This window comes from Cydia pomonella, chromosome 7 (genome assembly GCF_033807575.1).
Source record: "Cydia pomonella isolate Wapato2018A chromosome 7, ilCydPomo1, whole genome shotgun sequence".
Taxonomy (NCBI): Eukaryota; Metazoa; Arthropoda; class Insecta; order Lepidoptera; family Tortricidae; genus Cydia; species Cydia pomonella.
This window is the reverse complement of record NC_084709.1, coordinates 5,127,580-5,147,019: the sequence shown is the minus strand read 5'-3', so window position 1 is coordinate 5,147,019 and position 19,440 is coordinate 5,127,580. Positions and strand designations below refer to the sequence as shown.

Here is a 19,440-nt window from a genome sequence, read left to right as displayed (position 1 = left end):
GTTAAGAATTCTTACTGATTATTTTTTCAGTTCCACGACGACTTTTGGCTTGTTTCTTAAGAGAAAAGCAAATTTAATGAACTTCAAACTTAAGAAGCTCTATGACTCTTGTTTATGGTAAAATATTGCCAGTTCTTATAAACTAGTTTTAGTTACTTATTTTACAAAATTTGTGGTTTTATGTCCCACTACCGGTTCCTGTTCCATTACACGGGTATCTACTATAGTTTACACACGATTTATTTAATGGTTTGTATTTATTCAAGGTTAATGAATCATTGTCATTTATGAAGATGTAGGAGGGAAAGAAAATGATAGCAATTAAATATTCAAGTAAAAATCCAATCACTGAAGTCTCGCACTGTTATTACACGTAACATAAATCACATGCCTATTTAAAATATTCATCACTAGAATTCTCAAGCCAATTTTTTATATATTTGATCGGACAGTTCGTTTATTCGATAGGTTCAGACAGCATTAGACTTATATTTTGGAAGCCATCCGACGTTAAAAAATGTCGAAAATGGGACTAGAAATTAAAAAACGAATTGGAAATAAAAAAGCATCGCGTTTTACGTTTCAAAATATGCTAAGGTGTCTTGAAGACCCTGAACACCCTTCGGCGGGTCCGTATCTCCGCTTTCTGAACCTCACGGGAAACTGGCACCCGAACATGGAATTAAAATCCACCCGTTTCAAACAGTTGGTATTTTACATAACCATGACCCTTTTCTTCAGCCAGTATTTAAAGTGTGTGATCGGCTTAAGTCTAAGTGCTTTCCTTTTCATTCTACAAACCGCCCCTTTTCACATGGGTACTCCTAAGACCATCTATTTCCGAAAGGACCATCATCTCTGGCAGAAACTGATCGACTATATATCACGCACTGAGCTGCGACAGCTCTCTGATGAAGATGAAGAAGTTATCGACGTTATGGACGAGTATATTAGGAAAAGTAGAAGAGTAATTTACCTATATTGGTTAATGGCTATTAGTTGCAATATAAGTTTGTTCACTGAACCGTACAAGAAAAATCAAATTGTGGAGAATGGAACGGACATTTACGTACCGCTTTTCCATTTTTACTTACCTTTCAACCAAGACATTCCTCCAGGATACTATTATTCTATGGTCCTTCAGACAATTCTAGGTAATATAATGAGTTCTTACGTCATCTCTTGGGACTCGTTGGTAATATCTACGTTCATATTTTTCGCCGGTCAGCTCAAGATTTCTCGCGTCTATTGTACCAAAATTATAGACTCTAAAAGCAAAGAACGAAGTCACGAGAATATTATAGAATGCCACCGTTTCCACACGTCTCTCATCGAGTAAGATATCATTTTGTTAAGCATGTTTAATTATAGTAGTGAATTTCAAAGCCAAAACGGTTCGTCGTCTCATAATATGAAATATTTTTGAAATAGGTACCGCAAAGCCATCCAACTACATAGTATACCTACTCAAATACTTTTTTTTTTTTTTTTTATACTACGTCGGTGGCAAACAAGCATACGGCCTGCCTGATGGTAAGCAGTCTCCGTAGCCTATGTACACCTGCAACTCCAGAGGAGTTACATGCGCGTTGCCGACCCTAACCCCACCCCCCTCGTTGAGCTCTGGCAACCTTACTCACCGGCAGGAACACAACACTACAACATAAGTACAACTATGGTCCTCAAGTTCAATAACGTAATTCAGTATGGTTATTTTTTGTTTAATCTGGGTTTTTTCTCTCATCCTGAGTCATCCAAATAATAATCAACTTAGGAAAATGAAGATATTTGAGTTAGCTTTGGATATAAGTACTTGGGAGATTTTGGACTATAATTTGGGTGTTTTTACGGTACTGCTGTATTCTTGCTAGCCTTTTGTTCTTGCTGTGCTGTCCTATATGCTGAGTCATCATGAACAATAGTTTAACCTTTGGTATGCTTCGGAGCAGATCTGCTTCATATATATTCAACCAAATTCAACTTAAACATGAAGAAGTCATGGTTGCTAAATAAATGGCAAATTTTTGACAGGCGCATACGAAAGGTTAAAAAAGTAAAGTAGCCATAATAACGCCGCTACAGTAGCTTCCGTTAGAAAAAATAGAAAATCCTGTAACGTTTATTGTCTTCGTCGAATATTTGCAGGCACCAGAAATTGTTCCAAAAATTGATATCATCCGTGATGTTCCTGTACCTCATTGTGGTATCTATCAACATAGGATCCTGCATCATACAAATCTCAAGAGTAAGTGCCTAAACGTAATCGTCTACTGCACACACAATGGCTCATTCTTCAAATGGTATCTGAGTCGAGGAGAAAATTAGGTACCCGAGGAATTAAATTTTATTTATTTTTTCATTAATTAACCATGTATTCTAACTTGTTGTTTGTTTTGTTGTTTGTTGTTGTACTTGTTGTCTGAATATTATAAGAACGATTTAATTTAATTTATTGGATATTTATATTGTTTCGATTACTATTATATTGTTTTTTTTTTACTGTAATTTAATTTGATTATTATTATTATCTTAATTGTACTTCAATTGACATTGACCTAATTGTATGTTGTATTACCCTTTTGACTTGTAAAATTTGTAATTTTATTAATAAAGGAATATGAATATGAATATAAAACAAAGTGAAACTAACGCGTGATGCATAATTCGATAGATCTTTAAGGTTGTTAAGAGTGTTTTAGGGCTTATATCAAAGTTTATTCATTCAGTTCATTTTAAACTTAAAAAAACAACAGCTTAATTTTTTTTATACTACGTCAGTGGTGTAAGTGTACGGCCCGCCTGATAGTAAACAGACTTCGTAGCCTAATGTACGCCTTCAACTCCAGAGGAGTTACATGCGCATTGCTGACCCTAACACTCCGCACCCTCGTTAATACGATTATTTAATTAATAAGCATTAAATAGTACATTGTGCAACGAGGGGGGTAAGTGAAATTTTGGATACGAGGGAATTAAAGACCCGAGTTTGCAATATTCTTACCCCCGGAGTTACACACAATGTTTTTCATCACACTTGCGAAGAAAATCTAAATTTTAAACGAAACAATTCTTAAATAGGTACGGTGACATATCAAACATTCGTCCGCCATTTTGTAATTTCTTGACAGGTTAGCATCAAGGGCAAAGACCTATTCGGCATTCAGCCACGATTGAAAATTATGTAAAAATATTTTAAACAGCTGTTAAATCAATCAAATTATTTAATTTTAAACATAAACAAAAATATTAAATTATAAATGTCAGTATTTTAAAAGTAAAACTCATTTATGCTACTTGGTTTGTATGAATAAGTAACATAATTTAAAAAAGTTATAACTCCCTAGGAAGTTATAACTTCCATAACTCCCGTGGGAACAAAATAGGCCTTTGTTCTTCAGTACACCTGCATGAAATAAGAACTTTTTCGAGCAAGTGTGATGAAAAAGTATATTATGCATGTATTACTGCGGGGTCTAGTAGGTACCAGACCCTGACCCCGAAGGCGACGATACGATTACGATGATACCTATTACAGCGTGCCTATAACTGCAAATGATCCAATTTCTGCGTGCCTATTACTGCGGATAACCCTGCAATTAATTTGATAATATATATTGTAATTTTTAAGTGTATCATTTTAGTTTATTTGGTTTCGGCACCATTTATGTTGGTGATGATTGCTGATGAAATGAAAAAAAACTTAGATTCGTTACAAAGAGATGTTAACTGTGGGAGTTGTTGAGAAAGAAGAGATTGAGTGAGTCGGTGAATGGATAGAGAAATAAAACTATTCGGTCATATACGAGTATATCATATCTATGGTTGCGTTCAGAAACAGCTCCGAAAATCAAAATGTCCTTCTCATCATTCCCTTGCCTTTTTTTCATTTATGTGATTCCCTTGTCGTTTTTTTAATACATCTTATCGATTTTGTCATTCCCCTGATAGCTAAAATTCAAATTGCTGTAATAATGTAATAAATTTACCAAAAGTGATGCCTATTCGATTGATGGGCTTATATATATACTAAATTTCATATTTTATTAAAACTTGATCAGAATTTGTACAAATAAAAATCGCCAAGCGAATGATATGAATAATCCGATTTTGAAGAATGACCCAATGCATATTTTGTGCTGCGAATGTAAAGTCTTCGCAGAAAAAATAATGTAATTTTTTTCTTTAAAATCAGACCAAGTTAAGGCCGGCGCCCCACTGCTGCGCACGCTACATCTACGGCCCACGTTTTAATACAAACCGTGGGCAAGCCCACGAAATTTTGTATAGGAACGTGGGTCGTGTACATAGCGTGCGCTGCAGTGGGGCGCCGGCCTAACCGTGCATAGTCTGGGCTATCAAAATCGCTGCCTAATTATGTTGGTTTGACTCTACCTATTTTTATTAGGCTTTTATTTGACATACATTTCGATGTTCAAGCAAGCGATTGGCTGTAGAAAATTTAATTTAAAAGACACAACAATTAGTTTTCAGGCGATTTACCAGTAATGATGGGGGCCATGATATTCGTGTTTGGCATTTTAGTCCAACTTTTGACTTTCTATTGGTTCAGCAATCAAGTTACAGTAGAGGTCAGTAATATATTTAGTGGCTTTTAGAACGTATTGAACACATACGCTCTTTGGTGGCTCTGTAAGTACTTTTTCTCGTAATTAATCGTGCAAACAACGTGTTTTAAAACTTGTAAACAACACAATCATTTATGTAGAGTCAATCCATTAAGTGCAAAATTTGTTAAATATTTTTTCATAAATATATTATTCAGGGTTGGCAATTGTATACGGAAGATAAAATTCTGCCAAATTCTACCTCTAGCAGCAAACATTTATTTCTTAGAGTCATACCAATTTATCTTCCGTATACAATTGCCAACCCTGAATAATATATTTATGAAAAATATTTAACAAATTTTGCACTTAATGGATTGACTCTAAATGATTGTGTTGTTTACATGTTTTAAAACACGTTGTTTGCACGATTAATTACGAGAAAAGTGACAGTGAAAAATATAATTGAACTAGTTTTGAAGAATTGTTAATACTCCTAATATCTCGTGGCATTTACAAAGGATTAAAGAAATCAAGCCGTTGAGATGGGACAATTATTAAATACAAAAGTATGTAAATCAAAAGAACGGTTGGTTTCTTTGTGATATTTATGAAGCAAATACGTTGTATACGTCGTCATCTAATGTTGATCGTTTTTTAATGCTTTATTAATTTCAGAGTTTATCAGTCAGCTCCGGTATATTCGAAAGCAAATGGACAACCATGGATGCGAAAACTCAAAAGGAAGTAGCTTTGCTGCAACTCACCACGTCCAATCGGCTTTGTTTCAGAGCTGGACCATGTAATGAAATGTCTCTCAATACCTTTATTGGAGTAAGTAATTAACTAACTACTTATTTCAATTGAAACTCTAATAATAGGTACAGAAGCAATGGTGGCCTAGCGGTAAGAGCGTGCGACTTTCAATCCGGAGGTCGCGGGTTCCAATGAGTTTTGAGGAACTTATATACGAAATATCATTGATTTCGGTAAAGGAAAACATCGTGAGGAAACCGGACTAATCCCAAACTACTTTACTAGGTTGGAAGGTCAGATAGCAGTCGCTTTCGTAAAAACTAGTGCCTACGCCAATTCTGGGGATTAGTTGTCAAGCGGAACCCAGGCTCCTATGAGCCGTGGTAAAAACGCCGGGACGACGCGTGGAAGAAGAATCATAGGATAAGATAAGATAAGATAAGATAATTCTTTATTGTACAACCGTGTTACAGAGGTGTTATTTAATTACATGTGTAAGTTTCAACGGCAACCCAATTCGGGTATATAATATACACTTAAAACTAGGTACCTATTTATGTACAGTCCAGGCTAGAGGTGCCATGAGTATTCGGCTAATACCCAGTGATCAGGCGCAGATTATACATATTATACCTACCACTAAACCGCATACCTATGTAATATCCAGTGATCAGGCGCAGATTATACATATTATACCTACCACTAAACCGCATACCTATGTAATATCCAGTGATCAGGCGCAGATTATACATATTATACCTACCACTAAACCGCATACCTATGTAATATCCAGTGATCAGGCGCAGATTATACATATTATACCTACCACTAAACCGCATACCTATGTAATATCCAGTGATCAGGCGCAGATTATACATATTATACCTACCACTAAACCGCATACCTATGTAATCTGTTTGCTTCAATCACAATGGTAAATGGTGACGACCGACCTGTCACAAAAGAAAACCCTCTGAAAATCAGCGCTGGGTATATATCTAGCAAAAAAGCTGAGACTGGTACCAATTGCCTTTACCACAAAATAGAGATGTAGTTAATTTTTTGTATATTTTTTTTTTGTTGTGTAATAAAGTGTATTTTGTTTTATCTCACGTTCTATGTTTATTACCTTTTTGTCTTTGGTAGTTGTGGCAATAAACATTTTTTATCTTTATCAAAATGTTACAAATTTATTAGATGTACTTAAAACAAAATCCATCTGAAAGATGAAAATATTGTTATGCATTTAGATATTATGTTATGGATGTTCTCGTCCAAGCTAAATATAAAATTATAAAGCGTGTATAATATTGTTTCAGATCCTAAAAACCAGCTACAGTTTCCTTACTCTGCTGAAGGGAACAAAGTAGGAGCCCAAGCCCAATTCAAAGTAGTAGTTGTGTAGATTATATCTTCTGTGTATTTGATGGAGTTTAAATGTGAACACTGCGTTATTCAATTTTTTTTTTGTTTAAATAGGCAAGCACACAAAGTATCTTACATCAAATACTATACATCTCTAAGAATAATTTAATATCTTTATTTTATTATTACTTGTGACACTTAGAGATATTTACACGTCTAAGAATTTTAGATTTTTTAAAGTATTTATTTGTTTGTGTTTTTTTTTAAGACCTATTTTTATGTAATTCGACATTTACAGATTTTATGCATCTGTATTTTGTAATTGATGATGATTTATTTATATTGCTTCTATGTAAATTGCGTCTTGACATTTAAAAGTGCCCTTGTGGCCTATTAGCTATAAATGTTCGAGTTTTGGGTTTACATCTATCTAAATACTATAATTAATAATACTTAAGAAAATATAACATAGATGGCGCTTAAAATAAATATTACGAAAACAAATACTGTAAGTAGCTATGTCCCGTCCAACAAGCATTTGGATTCTTTTTTATTCATCCAAATGTTCTTCATGAAGGACATTTTTAGATTCAGGGATTACCTATGTCTGGGATTTTTATCTAAATTTCGAATGTTTCAAGCAACTTGGATTTATTACACATTTTTATTATTTTATTTTTCTACTGGCAGGGTTATGACTGGTATATATTTTTATTATTCTTATTTTTATTATCACAACGCTAGCAAAAAAGAGTTTGCCCGACTTTGTGGTTAGTGCGGTCACGGAAGTTTATGAACACATCATTCCAATTGGCTACTTGACAATTTTTTGGAAATAATGTCAATCGATCTTGATTTTCCTGGGGATCAAATGTCTATATAGGACTCATGGCATTTAAGCAATACAAAGGTCAGAAATGAGAGTTAAAGTCTGACGCTCGCACTTGACGATTGAAACGCCTCTAACAAAATGATAATGTGATGTGACGTCACATCACATAATTCTGTCCTAAATGTATGGAAGATCAAGAGAATGTCTATTTTAACCCTAAAATATTGTGTTTATGTATATAGTTGTCATACAATTTATTTTTCAATAAAATGCAAGGAATCGAATGGTAATATTTTCTTGTTATATTTTATATTTTGAAAGTAAAAAAAAAATTTTTTACAGACTTTGGAGCCTTGAATTTTTTTATAATCTCAATATGTCTTTTTATATTCCACTTTTTTATAATAGATGGCTCATTTTTTATCCGTTTATCTAAATTTTGTTATAATATTCAACATGTGTCAAGTACCCAATTGTCTCAGTACTGCGTACCTGATCTTGTATCATAATAGTACATTACGATACAAGTGCACGCACTAGCGCGGACAAGTAGCACCATATGTACTGTAATAGTACATTACATTACATATGGTGCTACTTTACCACACTAGTGCGAAAATTAGCATATTACGTTACTGTGTCGAACATTTAAAGGGCCATATGTACTGTAAAACGTTGTACGATACATGTGCGAATAGGTAATTCGCAACTCGTGTCGATTGAAAACATTCCCTTCGGTCGTGTTTTAATTTATTGCCACTCGTTATGAATTTCCTTGTATCGTGTATCTTGTGTACTTCGCACTTGTATCGTAAATAACTATTACAGTACATATGGTGCTACTTTACCGCACTAATGCGCAAATTAGCATATTACGTTACTGTATCAAACATTTAAAGCGCCATATGTACTGTAAAACGTTGTACGATACATGTGCGAATAGGTAATTCGCAACTCGTGTCGATTTAAAACACTCCCTTCGGTCGTGTTTTAATTTATCGCCACTCATTTTGAATTTCCTATTTTTCGCACTTGTATCGTAATGTACTATTGCTACCCTGATGCTTTGTTTATTTCTGCATCGCGTGACGATGGATGTTGTTTTTTCAACATAAAAGGCTGCATTTTGATAGTAAACATTGCTTTGAACATTAGTACGGTCACACTTTGTTTATAAATACCTACCAACTATATGCATGCATTTACCTGGTGTTCAGCTTATAAAATACTTCAATCTAGGGGTTTTTAATAATGTGCATTTTATATTTTAAAAGTGATAACGTAATCGTATTGATTGCCTCCCCTTGCTTTGCTCGCTATAGCTAGAGCAAAAAGTATCATATGTGCCAGTAGGTATAGGTACTAATACAAGTTTATTTATCGGATTACTATTAAATTTAAATTAAATGTATATACAGAGTGATTTCTGGGTCGTGATCCAGAACCACTTTTTCTGAATCTATAAATGATTTACATTATCATACGGTGTAGTATTTGATTGAAAGATAATTAGTTCAATTTTTATTATTTTTCAAGTAAAATTAATCTTATACGAAGTAATCATGGTCACCCTATGACTTTTGACATACGCTGTATGGAAAGCGACAAGACGTCACATTGAGTAGGGTGACCAAACTGTACGCAAACATGTTTTTTTCTACTTGTCATCTGAAAAATAATCATAATTATTGGGATAGTAAATAATGAGCAACATCATTAGACTTATATCTTTGAATTCTGTGTGATGTCTTGTCCTCTTGCTCCACGACCCCGAAATCACCCTGTATATTAGTCTCTCAGAATTTGACCTCCTAAAGGCTTTACAAAACCTTTCCTGTGATGTTTTACAAAATATCAGAACGAGCCGCGAAACAGCAAAGTATCGTGAGGAGTGAAGAAAAAATGTTTTTGTCTAAACCGACCTTCGCATTATAACTATAATAATTATTATTACGAGTACAGTTGGTGCGCTAACATAACCTGGGGGAAAATACTTTTTTTTAAACTTGTCCCTTTTCAAATTGAAATCAATTTCTAACGCAAAAGTTTCAAGTAAATTATGAGAAAATTACACTTATTTTCAAATATAATACAATTAACTTACAATGTAATACATAACATTCAATAAAATTCTTCATTTTTCCTTAATTCAACTGTTTTACTGTAGGTAACTCTGTTATGATAACTACTGCGTTACCCTTTCTTTTGCCCCAAAGATTTGATGAGATGATATAAAATACAGTTATATTTATTTAAAATACTTTCACTCCAAAAGTTTCTTGTAGTTTGCAACTAACCAGTGCTAATCCTGCAACATTTTTTTCGAATAAAATATGTATAAGGTTTTAGTGAAGTAAGGCAGTTGTTGTTGTGACATCACATCACATCCCAAGTTTTTTTTTTAAATATAGGCATTAATAATATATAGTTAAAATATTATAAACATTCTGAATGAAAATAAAAAAATAATGACGTGTTGTCTTTTACATTTGATCCTTGCTTTTACTAACTAATTTGTCTCTAGAAACAAAATTTGTAAACTATTTCTATTAGGCATTAATTTTTTTGGCCTAGGTGGGCAACTTCAACTTTTCAATTTATGCAGCTAGTATAGGCACTTACTGTACCTAATGCAAGTATTTCATTTTATTTCAAAAAACCCAAAACACATAGCTGTAGCTAAGTGAAAATGTATTTTGCTGACATTAAAAGGATTAAACACTCGAATAGTGCACGAGGAATAATAAAATTTCGTTAAACCTTTTGTACTCCGAACTAAATCAAAATTAATTTCGTTTCCAAGAAGACCTTATTGTGCGGACGTCGCTGTATAAGAAACAAATACAATTTCCTCTTAATTTCCGCTACTGATCTTATCAGGGTGTAACGAGAGTCTTAGCATTCAACGGAACTTCCTCCCGAGTTTGGCAGGGTTTTATTGGGCTTTATTTATAATTCCTACAGCTGGCAAAGGATGTTACAAAGTCGTATTCTTGATAATTCTAACGCCTAAGCTGCGCGGTAGATAGAAATAAGCCTCCATGGACTAAGTTATTCAATCAAATAAGTAGGTACCTGTATCTACTCGTTACTCGCAAGCGTAAGTAGCTCACCTAATTTTGTATTTTCAATGACATTATACACAATGGATAAATACATTGGTGATACAATACTTGAGGCATTGTACCAAGGATGCTGGCGGCATTTCCATATCGTATCGCAATGCTGATACGTTGTGCGAGGAAGCAGCCAGCTCACCTAATTACCTATACGTCGTATGTACCTGGTTCATGAAAATTGTAATTAGTTCGGTACTTGCTGTTGCATTGCAGTACTCATTAACCATCAGTTATGTTAAGACTGTAATGACATATATTATTATTAAACTTATAGAAAATGGATGAGTCATACTCAAATTATATGACTGTGGTCAGCCTCAACTCAACTCCGTCAAACTTTTCATACATTTAGAATGATTCAATGGAGTTTAGACCCAGGCACAAATCTGAAGAATGACCCGGGTATTTTACTGCTAGATACCTATATTGATTGAATTTCAGGTCAACCAGCCAGGCCAGGTTATTAAACTTACAGTATGTTTTTATAAATAACAACTCAACCCGCATTTGCATTTTGGTTCAGGTTAATTTACCTGAAATTTTAAAACTATTTAATGAAAAGCATAAACACGTTGAAAGCTTAATAAAGACATGACTTACGCACGATTAATTAAATTTAATGGTATGCATTGTATTAAATATTATATTAATATTTGTCGTTTAATACAGTTATTAAAGATTAATAATCTTTGCAGGAGGGAAAGAAAATTATAGCAATAAAATATTCAAGCACAAATCCAATCAGGGAAGTCTCACACTGTTATTACACGTAACACAAATCGCATGCCTGAAATATTCGCCATCAAACATTCATGGTCACTGCAATTCACCACTAGAATTCTCACGCCAATTTTCAATATATTTGATCGGACAGTTCATTTATTCGATAGGTTCAGACAGCATTAGACTTATCTTTGGAAGCCATTCAACGTTCAAAAATGTCGATAGAGGGTTATAAACGAGTTAGAAATAAAAAAATATCGCGTTTTTCGCTTCAGAATATGCTAAGGTGTCTTGAAGACCCTGAACACCCTTCGGGGGGTCCGTATCTCCGCTTTCTGAACCTCACGGGAAACTGGCACCCGAACATGGAATTAAAATCTACCCGTTTCAAACAGTTGGTATATTACATGACCATGGCTTTTTTCTTCAGTCAATATTTAAAATGTGTGATGAGCTTAAATCTCAGTGCTCTCCTTTTCATTCTACAAACTGCCCCTTTTCACATGGGTACTCCTAAGACCATCTATTTCCGAAAGGACCATCATCTCTGGCAGAAACTGATCGACTATATATCACGCACTGAGCTGCGACAGCTCTCTGATGAAGATGAAGAAGTTATCGACATTATAGAAGAATATATTGGGAAGGGTAGAAGAGTAATTTACCTATTTTGGTTTATGGCTATTTCTTGCAATATAAGCATATTCACTGAGCCGTACCAGAAGAATCAATTTATGGAGAATGGAACGGATATTTATGTACCGCTTTTCCATTTTTACTTTCCTTTCAACCAAGACGTTCCCCCAGGATACTATTATTCTATGTTTCTTCAGACAATTCTAGGTAATATAATGAGTACTTACGTTATCTCTTGGGACTCGTTGGTAATATCTACGTTCATATTTTTCGCCGGTCAGCTCAAGATTTCTCGCGTGTATTGTACTAAAATTATAGACCCTGAAAGCAAAGAACAAAGTCACGAGAATATTATAAAATGTCACCGCTTCCACACGTCTCTTATCGAGTAAGATATTATTTTATTAAGCATGCTTATACTTGTACTTAGGTACATAACTAGAACTTACATAATAGTGAATATCAAAGCCAAAACGGTTTGTCGTCTATTATGAGATATTTTTTGAAATATAGCTTTGCTGTTAGGTACTTGTCTTTTGCTCTTGCTACGAGGTTTCAAAGTCAATAAGTTTAAATTAAACTAGCCTTGACAATCTCGCTATCGCCGCCGCCCAAGGCTCGGAAACCGGTTAGATTTCCAAACCGTTATCATGTACTTTTCATTTCGGTTTCGTTCGTCGAACCGTTATTTTTAAACCGGTTTTTTGGAGAACATTTCCAAAAGCTCTTGACAGATTAACTGGCAGACCGCCGGATCGTCTCTCGTCGAATAAACCGGTTTATTTAGGTTACAATAAAGTTCTTAAAACGTTTGCGTTCTTATGAAAGTTTGGAACAACACTAAAATAAACCGGTATTTGCCGCAATTTCTTAAACCGGTCCCAAGCCTTGTAGTCGGCGCGGCGCTACAGTAGCTTCTGTTAGAAAAATGAAGAAATCCTGTAACGTCTTCGTCGCATATTAATTTACAGGCACCAGAAATTATTCCAAAAACTGATATCGCCCGTCATGTTCGTGTACCTTATTGTGATATCTATCAACCTAGGATCCAGCATCATACAAATCTCAAATGTAAGTGCCTATAATCTTAATCGTCTACTCTTCGTTATTAATAAGTGCTTTTATAGTGTGAAAGACTACTTTAACGAAAAATGCTCTTCCAAGTGCGCATCAAGACGAGTCGGATGACCAAAACAGCGTGTCCCTATGTTGCACCAAACCTGAGTTCCACTAGGTACTGCCAGGGTTTAGCATTAGGTTAGGTTATACCAAAACGAATTTTTGCAAGTCTAACGGCCGAACGTATTAACGTTCTATATCGTTATTGTAACATCCCATGTACCATATGTTCTTGTGAATCAATTATGATTGATTGATCAACTCTATCTTGGATACTGCTCTTCCAAGTGCTCATCAAGACGAGTCGGATGACCATAACAGCGTGTGCCTATGTTGCACCAAACCTGAGTTCCACTAGGTAATGTCAGGGTTCAGCATCAGCTCTATCTTAGATACTGCTTTCCTAAGTGCTCATCAAGACGAGTCAGATGACCAAAACAGTGCAGCGTGTGTCTATGTTGCATCAAACCTGAGTTCCACTAGGTAATGTCAGGGTTCAGCATCAGCTCTATCTTAGATACTGCTTTCCTAAGTGCTCATCAAGACGAGTCAGATGACCAAAACAGTGCAGCGTGTGCCTATGTTGCACCAAACCTGAGTTCCACTAGGTAATGTCAGGGTTCAGCATCAGCTCTATCTTAGATACTGCTTTCCTAAGTGCTCATCAAGACGAGTCAGATGACCAAAACAGTGCAGCGTGTGTCTATGTTGCATCAAACCTGAGTTCCACTAGGTAATGTCAGGGTTCAGCATCAGCTCTATCTTAGATACTGCTTTCCTAAGTGCTCATCAAGACGAGTCAGATGACCAAAACAGTGCAGCGTGTGTCTATGTTGCATCAAACCTGAGTTCCACTAGGTAATGTCAGGGTTCAGCATCAGCTCTATCTTAGATACTGCTTTCCTAAGTGCTCATCAAGACGAGTCAGATGACCAAAACAGTGCAGCGTGTGCCTATGTTGCACCAAACCTGAGTTCCACTAGGTAATGTCAGGGTTCAGCATCAGCTCTATCTTAGATACTGCTTTCCTAAGTGCTCATCAAGACGAGTCAGATGACCAAAACAGTGCAGCGTGTGTCTATGTTGCACCAAACCTGAGTTCCACTAGGTAATGTCAGGGTTCAGCATCAGCTCTATCTTAGATACTGCTTTCCTAAGTGCTCATCAAGACGAGTCAGATGACCAAAACAGTGCAGCGTGTGTCTATGTTGCATCAAACCTGAGTTCCACTAGGTACTGCCAGGGTTCAGCATCAGCTCTATCTTGTATACACCTCTTCCAAGTGCTCATCAATACCAGTCAGATGATCAAAACAGCGTGTGCCTATGTTGCACCAAACCTGAGTTCCACTATGTACTGCCAGGATTCAGCATCAGCTCTATCTTAGATTCTGCTCTTCCAAGTGCTTATCAATACGAATCAGATGACCAAAACAGCGTGTGCGTATGTTGCACCAAACCTGAGTTCCACTAGGTACTGCCAGGGTTCAGCATCAGCTCTATCTAGGGTACTACTCTCCCAGGTGCTCATCAAGATGAGTTGGATGATCAAAACAGCGTGTTTCTATGTTGCACCAAACCTGAGTTCCAGTAGGTACTTCCAGGGTTCATCATCAGCTGTATCTTGGGTACTGCTCTCCCATTTGCACTTCAAAACGTGTCGGATAACCAAAATCGGCGTGTGTCTATGTTGCTCTAAATTTTATCTCCATTAGGTACTGCCAGGGTTCAGGGTCATTTTGTTGAGTCTCATTTTAAAACATTACACATACCTACTCATACTCATACTCATTTATTGGTAAAATATACAATTGTACATGTCAGCAATAAAATACACAGTTGAAATTAAATTAAATTAAATTAAAAATTATTTACTTGATCTACATTCGATTAAAATAAAAGGATACAAATACAAATAAATAAAAATGACAAGTTAAAATTATTAAGTTATTCGGATAAATTAAAATCATACATTAATATTATTTAAGCTACATTATGTTATTACATTTAAAATTAAGAAATTCATTAATGTCATAAAAAGCTTGGACAGTTAACCATATTTTTAATTTATTGTAAAAGGTTGAGTCACACTCAATCTTAAGTCATTGGGTAGTTTATTGTAGACTTCTGGTCCTCTAACAGATATTATTTTAGACGATTTAGCTAGTCGGCAACATGTTGTAGATAACGTGTTTTTGTTCTTACTCGCAATCCTTGTACTTTTGAAAACCTTACTTGGGTATAATTGAAAATTACTTCACGATAATTACATTACGATCTTATAATTCACTGAAGCTTGTATTAATATGCTTTCAAGTAATTGTAACATTAATTATTTACGAAATTATTGTATTCCATTAAACGTTAATGCAATTAAGAGTAATTGTAGTTAATTTAATTTTAATTAACATATCAAAAATTTTATTCTAAAAATTAACCTTAATTCAATTAATGCTTAATGCAATTGACTAATTGCGGAATTAATGGTTAATGCAATTGGTTAATGGTTTGCACTATATGCCTAAATTAACACATTAATAGTAACTATACGTTACTGCCTGCAACATAAATATGCGACGCACGTAATTGTATAAACTAGCATGTAAGCAATATTCGCCTATAAATAAGTTATTTTTCGATTTACCCTCTCTCTTTATACTTGTAAACCAAGAATACAACACATCTTCGGCAATGTATGAGTTTACTTAATCTCCATTCGACCCTCCAACTATCAACCTATTCGAGGTTAATTAACAACTACAAAATGGCAACGTACTTAGGTTCATAATATTCTTTAAAAAAAAACACACACAGAAATACTTTCTGCCTAGAACGCTCATTGTGCTCAGGCCTTCGAGGTTCGGGGGGCTTGAGCTTTCAATAGCCCCGAGTTTTTAAAGCTTCAGCTCTCTATGAGGCCCGAGTCTTAAAAACTTACTTTTCAGAGCTCGTAAAAAGCTTGAGTCGTTAAGGTTCTGAACCGTTTTTTCTTCAAAGGTTGAACCTTCAAGGTGCGAGTCTTTAAGGTATCAAAGTCTTCAAGACTAGTCTTTTAACAACACTACGTATTAATCATTACGGGACTCGAAGGGTTTCAAAATTAAAAGCTTCGAAATACCTTTTAAATCGAAATGTTCGTTGGTTATTTTAATGGGTCGCATAAAATAAATATTTCAATAAAACACGGCATAGAAAACAATTAATAGTACCTACATTGTGATACAAGTGTGCTGAGTTGTTTGGATACACGAGGCGATGTAGTGCGCACGAGCTGCAAGCGAGCGCGCAATAGCCATAGCCATAGCACACGCGTTTCATACGACGTTTTTCAACACACTTGCGAGGAAAAAAGAAACTTTCATATTAATCCAATTTTAATTGTTAAATCGGTTAGTATGCAGTCTTGCATCTGTCATACTGCCTGCCGCCCCTCGCCCCGCCGCCGGCGGCCGCAGTTAGGAATGTAACTGATTGCTAATAATCATATTATTAGCAGTCAGTTACCTTCTTAACTCAGTCGGATTATATGTGGCATTATCTAGAAAAAGGGACCTTATTGTCGATGGCGCTTACGCCGCACTGCGTCGCGCAGCGTTGTATTTGTATCGGATCATCGTTTATTACGGCGAAAGCGCCATCGACAATAAGGTCCCTTTTCATAGATAACGTCACATATAATTAAAAAGCACGAGTGTTACAACATACAGCAAAAACTAGTATGTTTAATATCTAGGATTATGAGTCAAAATGCCGTTTTGAGCAAGTGTGTTGAAAATTTTCTTTAAAAATGTAGACTACACCTTATGGCCGTTACTAAACAAAACAATAATCAAATTTTGAGCAACGAGTAAATGTTCCGCTTTTCGAAAACGCGTTCGAGTGTCATGCGGTATGATAACTTTGACAGCCATTAGCAAAGATTTTTGTTTAGACACATGCCTGTAATTAGGGTTTGGTGGTTTTGATGTCCAAGCAAGGCGGTTGGCTAATATAGAACATTTAATAAAAAAATAACATGCAGTGCAACTTATTTATTCCAAACACCAATGAAATATAATTTAATAGTTTTTTTTTTGTCACTTCAGGCGTCAGGCGATTTACCAATATTGATGGGGGCCATGTTATTTGTATTTGGCATTCTAATCCAACTTTTAATATTCTATTGGTTCAGCAATCAAGTTACAGTAGAGGTTAGTAATTAATAAATAAATAAGAGATAAATGGAAATATTTAGATATATATTTGAACTAGCTTCAACACTCCCTGATACCTCATGCCATGGAACGGGACGTAGGGTAATCGTTTTTTTGTAAAATTTTGTTAATTACAGAGTTTATCAGTTAGCTCCGGTATATTCGAAAGCAAATGGATAACCATGGATGCGAAAATTCAAAAGGAAGTAGCTTTGCTTCAATTCAGCACGTCCAAACGGCTTTGTTTTAGAGCTGGACCATGTAATGAAATGTCTCTCGACACCTTTATTGCGGTAAGTAATGAAACTTTAAATTACACCGGAAAGATCCTGTTTCAACTGAAACTAGTCATATTTATGTCCAGGCTAGAATATTCGACTAATATGCAGTGATCGGGCGAAGATTATACATATTATACCTATAGTAGTTAGATTTGTAGTTGGCTCCCAGCGGCTTATCCTTTGTCTATTGTTAACTAAAACAGCGCGTGCCACTACCTGCAAAAAAAGGGTCGTATAATTCTAATTGTCACCTGAGCGCTGGCTAGTCCAACGCTCAAAAAACCAGTGTAGGTGTGCTCTCCGATAACGCGCCTTTGTTACGCATATTGAGGACACATTTTAAACTGGTTCGGTAGCGTTCGACTCGCCGGCACTCAGAAACCGTATAGGGACCACACAAGAAATCGCAAATGATTTTTCCATTTGTTCATTTTGAATCTTATTTCAATTACCATAGGAGTTGTAATTAAATAACCGTTTAAAGTGACCGGGCCCTTTTTTCCAGGTAGTGGCACGCGCCGTTTTAGTTAACAGTAGACAAAGGATAAGCCGTTGGGGGCCAGCTACAAATCTAACGAATATACCACTAAATGGACATGCTTATGTAATGTGGGTGTGGGAATCTGCCAAATCCTACACCAGAACAGGTGGCGAAGCAAAAGACTATTGTGTCCCCACAATGATTTTTAGTTTTTAAGATTATATTTACTGTATGTATGTATGTTCTGTACATACGTATCTATGATTGATTATATGAAATTATTTTTAACCGACTGCAAGATTTCAAAAGGAGGAGGTTCTTTTTTCTGTATTTTTTAATGTTTATTACTTCATAACTCCGTCATTTCTGGACCGATTTTGAAAATATTTTTTGATTTAATTTATGTAAAACTCAGTTCTGATGATGGGCTCCATGAGGAATTGAGGGAACTCTTCAAATGTGAAAGGCATACAATACATATAGTGATTTTTGTATTTTCATCAACAAGTCAAAGTCAAGCATTTACATTAAAAAAGTGACATTTGATGAAGTGGAACTGCTGATGCTAATCAGAATGGAACTCTTCAACGACGCATATTTCCTGCTTGGCGATTTGTCATCTTTTGTTAAGTTTGTTAGGCAAATAAGGTTTTCACGACATTTTTTTTTATTTCATTGTATGAAATCCAAAATCAACAATAATCTTTCTTTCACCGGTCTCTCTCATTGAAGTCAGTTTTTTTCTTAAAAATTATGTGTTGTCTTCAGAAACAAATTTATTATATGTATACTAAAGACGAAACATTTTATTGCATATGTTAACAGCAAATGAATGTACTGTCTCTTCCAAGCTAAATATGAAATTATAAAACGTGTGTTAATATTGTTTCAGATCCTAAAAACCAGCTACAGTTTCTTTACTCTACTTAAGGAAACCAAGTAGGATCCCAAGCCCAAATGAAAGTTCTACACAACCACACAAAACTATATAGAATATATCTTTTGATTACTGTACTCCTAGTGTAAATTTATTCGATAGCGAGACGTGACGTACGCGTTTGCGTTATGTCTCATTTTGTATGGTATTTTGAGTTTCCAAAACTTCCCGCTTAGCGCGCTGTTGCTAAATCCCATACAAAATGAGACAACGCAAACGCCTACGTCACGTCACGCACGCTATCGAATAAATTTACACTAGGGGTTCTGATCACCAATTAGATCACCGTTATGAAACTAAGTAGCACCACAGAATAAATAATAATATTACCACAGCACAGAAAGGAAACTTCCTACAAATCCGAAGTTTGACAGCGATTCAGGGCCGAATCATGTTGTCGCTTTCTAATGTAGGTATGGAATTATCCCGTTCGG

General features: G+C 35.4%; 2 protein-coding genes across 2 annotated transcripts; both read left to right on the top strand.

Annotated features, from left to right (window-relative positions):
• The first annotated feature begins 112 nt into the window (after positions 1–112).
• LOC133519446 (odorant receptor 49b-like) lies at positions 113–6,829 on the top strand. The gene is made up of 5 exons (XM_061853452.1): positions 113–1,335; positions 2,146–2,245; positions 4,485–4,589; positions 5,244–5,399; positions 6,641–6,829. Exons 1-5 carry the CDS (start codon positions 518–520, stop codon positions 6,689–6,691), a joined length of 1,230 nt encoding a protein of 409 aa, XP_061709436.1. The 5' UTR covers positions 113–517; the 3' UTR covers positions 6,692–6,829.
• Positions 6,830–11,024: 4,195 nt separating this feature from the next.
• Positions 11,025–19,012, top strand: LOC133519445 (odorant receptor 49b-like). The gene is made up of 5 exons (XM_061853451.1): positions 11,025–12,384; positions 12,968–13,067; positions 17,200–17,304; positions 17,445–17,600; positions 18,962–19,012. The coding sequence occupies exons 1-5, from the start codon at positions 11,576–11,578 to the stop codon at positions 19,010–19,012; spliced, it is 1,221 nt and encodes a 406-aa protein (XP_061709435.1). The 5' UTR covers positions 11,025–11,575.
• Positions 19,013–19,440: the final 428 nt, after the last annotated feature.